Below are 4,856 nucleotides of genomic sequence, written 5' to 3' on the forward strand. Positions count from 1 at the left end.
GGATTAATTAATTTATTATAATGTATGACTCTAAAATAATATGTATTGACGCGTGAACTAGGTGATCGAGTTGCTGAGGAAGTCCCCAGTAAGGGACGAAACGTTCAACAAGATCAAATAAATTTGTTCATCAAAATTTATTAACTGTCTTCAATTTTCCCTTTGAAACTCATATATATTAATATCGTTATTGTTCGAATTATTGTAATAATTCTCGAATGCAAATGGTTAATAATAATTATGATCAAAGCTTTGGAATCTTACGAGTGTTTCTTACATTAAATAACATAGGAAACTCGGTTAATTGTTTTCCTAGACAAAGAGTTAATTAGATAATAAGCTACGTAGGGAGAAGATGATGACAAATTTGTGGTAAATTTCGATAGTCTCTCGCAGGTCTTTGAGATCACTAAAGGTTTCGTTTCATCGTGATGAAGTCTTTTTAACGTCACTTCAAACATACACACTTATATGATTACATACACGCACGCATACGTACACATACATATCCATACATACTTATACATAATGAGAGACGCATACAAAAGCCTTTCTGGTACCTTTGATGTTTTTGCAGAGTGGCAGAAAACGAGGGCACTTAAGTATCTCATCGATCGTTCGAAGAGGTGAATATTATAGTAGACGGTGAGGTTAACGGTGAGAAAATAAACAGAACGACGTGTCTTTGCTTTTTTTTGTTGAACATTCGTTTAATAACAAAAATGTCTACTTACTTCCTTTCTCGTCTCTTTCTTTTCTATATTCCTTTTTTATTTTTATATTTTTCTTTTCTTTTATACACAACTCACATTCTTATATACCTATAATATATTTTTTTGTTCTTTTTAATTCTACTTTCTCATTTGTTCATCTCATTAATTTAATAAATAACAATTTATCCTATTATATGGGAGATTTTAATTCATTTAATGAATTTCTTTTGAACAATACTTATACAGAACAACTGAGATAGGAATAGTAACGTTTCTTTGGTAATAGAAATTTGGAATGAAATGGGAATGAAATAAGCATGTAAGATATCGTAGAATATATGAATATACGTAATGACATTTAATAGAATATTTTCTAATGGTATTTTCCATATTCATGATCGTTTCCATCACTGTTGTATACGTGAGCGTAAAATCCATTTTTTCCAGCATGATACTTGACGGTTCTAATATTACCACCCGGTTCCTTCACTATATATTCTCCAACTACTTCTTTACCTATATTAATAAACAAAATATTGTTAGTATTATTTCATTCTCATAGATATAAATAAAAGTTTTGTTAAGTGAATAGTTATGAGTTTTAAAAATATTTGATAACTTGATCTACTCAAATAAATTTCAGTTTAGTACTTAATTTATATATATATATGCACATGTATTTATTCTTTGATGAGTGTATTTTAATATTATTCCTATATACATATAAGATTATTGTATCATATCAAAAAATGTGATTCCAATTAAACCAAAATATATGAACAGTTTATATCTATTATTTGTTAAGTAAAATTTGATATAATTTTCATTGACATAGATAAAGATATATCCAACTGAAAGTGAAGATAAAGTTTTCATGGTCTTAAAAATATCAGATAACATGCTTTGATCATATAAATTTCATTAGTCTAGTTAATCATCCAGGATTATCGTAATAAACTAAGAAATGTGATTAGTACTTTACTTATACATACGCACATGTACTTGTTCTATGATTAGATTAGTCTAATATTATTCTCTTAGACATAGATAGACATTTATGTAGGTTAAGATGCAGTAGCGCTTGTTTTAAAAGACTTTGATAACTTGCCTTGCCTAGAACTAATTTCATTCGTCTGGTTTAATCATCAAGTAATATAATAACATACCAAGTAACGTAATTCCAACACTGTTATATATTATTTACTAGTTTAAATCTATCTGTTTCTTTGATAAGTTCAATCTTCTAATCATTCTCATGAATATAGATAAAGATTAATGTAAGTTAAGATTACGTTTTGGATTTAAAATACTTTCATAACTTGTTCTATTTTAATAAATTTCATTTGACAAGTTTAATGATCAAGTATCATGGTAATATACCAAGAATTCCTTCAGTTATACCTATATATACTATGTATATATATATTATATATATATATATGTCTGGTCTTTGACGAACGCAATGGAATCCTCAAATTCGTCCATCATTCCGGTGTCTCTTTGTACAGACCAATTCTAACTAAGCATACTTGGATTAACGTGTCTCTTTGAAAACGAAGATCCCGTCGAGCTTATAATTACTTCTCTCACATAATATTACGTTCTTGTTAAGTCTATTAAAGTGGCTGCGGGTCTAACTTAACAACGATGCTACAAACGAAATGGAGAACATCAAACAGATATTTTACAACTATATCAAGCTCTCAAAGTGAACGGTTTACATTTTGTTATAAATTTTCTTTCCTATTTTTGTTTTAAATTAAAAAGATAAACACGCAGCATGCACGAACATATATGTGTGTGTGTGTATGCGTATGTTGCTGGTTAAAATTTGCAAGCTTACGGTTAAAACTATTCATTTAATTAGTTCGATCGTCTCTTTTATCGTGATATAAAAATGTTGCGTAATAAAAAAAGAAAAGAAAAGAAAAGAAAAAAAAATGAAGAAGAGTAACGTAGATATACCTTTAGAAAGAAAGTCGTGAAATAATTCGATTGAATGAATATTTCGTGAAATAATTGGTAATGATGTGATGCAACCTAATGAATGACAGAGAAAAAAAAAGTTCAAACTCGAGAGATTCATATTCATGAGGTATCCTTTGATTGAGAACCCAATTAACGTGTATGGGGATTAAGGTATTACAAAATTTTAATCACGTAGTACTTTGATAAACCATACACATTTTTCTTTCTATTTGTTTTTATCCTTTTTGTATTACAAAAATTGATTTATGCGAATATACTTTGCGAGTTGTTGCGAGTGAAAATGATATTACAAATTGAAGTTGTCTCGATGAGATCGAAAAACATTGATTAAACTTTTTACATTGATCATTTTTCAGATCACACGCAGTAAAGTATTGCATTTTAATAATTTAGTTTGTTCTATGGTGTTCATGTATAGGGGAAAAAATAAAAGATAAGAGACAAAATCAAAAACTAATAGAAATGGTATTAATTTTTCGACAGTGTTTGATGAAAACAAAAAAATAAAAAATTGAATTCTCGTATTTGTTCTTACCATTCCGGTGTTCCTTTTGTCCATGGTAATCACCGGTATGATGGTCCTCAACACCATAAGAGAATTCGTAGTGAGGATGTGCTACGTAATCGTGATCGTGATGACCATGTTTGTCCTTCCAAGTCACTTCATGACTTTCACCAATGACTGGACCGTGAAAATGTTGAAAGGAATGTGCATGACCAGCGGATTTTGCGTTCCTCGGCATCACCGTGCAGAGGATTACTATGATCCCGAGTAACTAGTTGTGTTAATATACATAACGTCAGAGTTAACGCCAAAACTTATCAGTTAATTTATTATTCATTCTCTCTCTTATTTATTTATTTTATTTAGAAAATATTATATTTTAATGCAGCATTTTTTTTCAACCGAATATTATTGGGCTTTGTTAAAAAATTGTTCAAATAATATAAGATACAAATTTCGATAAAGCGAAATTAATTTAAATGTAATCTTAGATGTGTTAATATAGTTATAAAAATTGTATTATAATAAAGATAATGATTCAAAAATAATTGGAACAAATGTATGCTGCTGCAAAAAAAAAAAAGATTAACGAATATTAATCTTTAACGTTAGATTGATACCACCACCAAAAAAAAAGAAAACAAACATCGTTCCATAAAATATCACCATTTTTGTGCACTAACTTTGAAAGCCACCATTCTAACAACCAAAAAATTGATAACAATAACTCCAAACGGGGTATCCCGAGATCGTTAGAAATAAGAATGACCGTTAGAATATCTCGTTGCCTTTTATAGGTCTAGTTTTGAAGTTGACATAAGATCCGTTCCTTTTTGAATATCTGGGAGACTTTGATTGAATATTCTCCCACCAATCAATCCATTTCCCGTTTTTTAGAACCACCAAGTGAACAACAATAACAACCACATTGCAAAACACAATTATTCAAGAGAAAATAAAAAAGAAAAAAAAAAGAATCGTCAATGATGTTGCTCGCTCGAGCGTAAATTAGCCGATCGAAGATTTAACCGAGTTAAATTGTTTGTTCATTAGAGTGAAAAGTATGATAGAAGGAGATCGAATGATCTAAGAAAAACATTTCTAACTCTTTTTCGGCAATGTTATTGAACCGAAAAAGCCACACTGTGGCGATGGTATAGTAACTTCGATAACTCGCGTCACGCACAGTGAACTTATTCCGTCCCTGGTTGGTTGTTACGAATGATAGATTTTCTTTCTCGTTAAAGAAAAAAGTCTTTTGTCATCGTCGATCCTGCTCCTGCTCCTGTTCAATATTATCTTCCTATCCTTCTGACAGAATTCTCATTTCGAATCCACAACGAAAGTAACCGAATCCAATCGGTTTTATACAAGTAAGTATAAGAACCATCATATTTTTCACTTTTTTATTATTTCTTATATTCTGTTTGCTTTCATCGATTATTATTAGATATATTATTTTTCATACGTAGTTGCAATCATTTTTCTTATATATATATTATATTATCGTTCTGGTTTTTATATTGCCCGTGAAATCGTTTCAACATATTATAAATATGGTGATAATTTACGATCGTGCCTGTTTAACATCGATTAACATTTCAATCGGATCGATTTACATTTCTTGTTTTGTGTCTGTATGTTTTTTC

At 29.6% G+C, this 4,856-nt stretch overlaps 1 protein-coding gene across 1 annotated transcript; it reads right to left on the minus strand.

The window, feature by feature from the left end:
- Positions 1-1,086: 1,086 nt before the first annotated feature.
- On the minus strand, positions 1,087-3,445 carry LOC106788067 (cuticle protein 8-like). The gene is made up of 2 exons (XM_014750987.1): positions 3,238-3,445; positions 1,087-1,229 (listed from the first exon to the last, which is right to left on the minus strand). Exons 1-2 carry the CDS (start codon positions 3,443-3,445, stop codon positions 1,087-1,089), a joined length of 351 nt encoding a protein of 116 aa, XP_014606473.1.
- Positions 3,446-4,856: the final 1,411 nt, after the last annotated feature.

This window comes from Polistes canadensis, unplaced genomic scaffold (genome assembly GCF_001313835.1).
Source record: "Polistes canadensis isolate GaletaPanama2010 unplaced genomic scaffold, ASM131383v1 scaffold_124, whole genome shotgun sequence".
In the NCBI taxonomy this organism is placed as follows: domain Eukaryota; kingdom Metazoa; phylum Arthropoda; class Insecta; order Hymenoptera; family Vespidae; genus Polistes; species Polistes canadensis.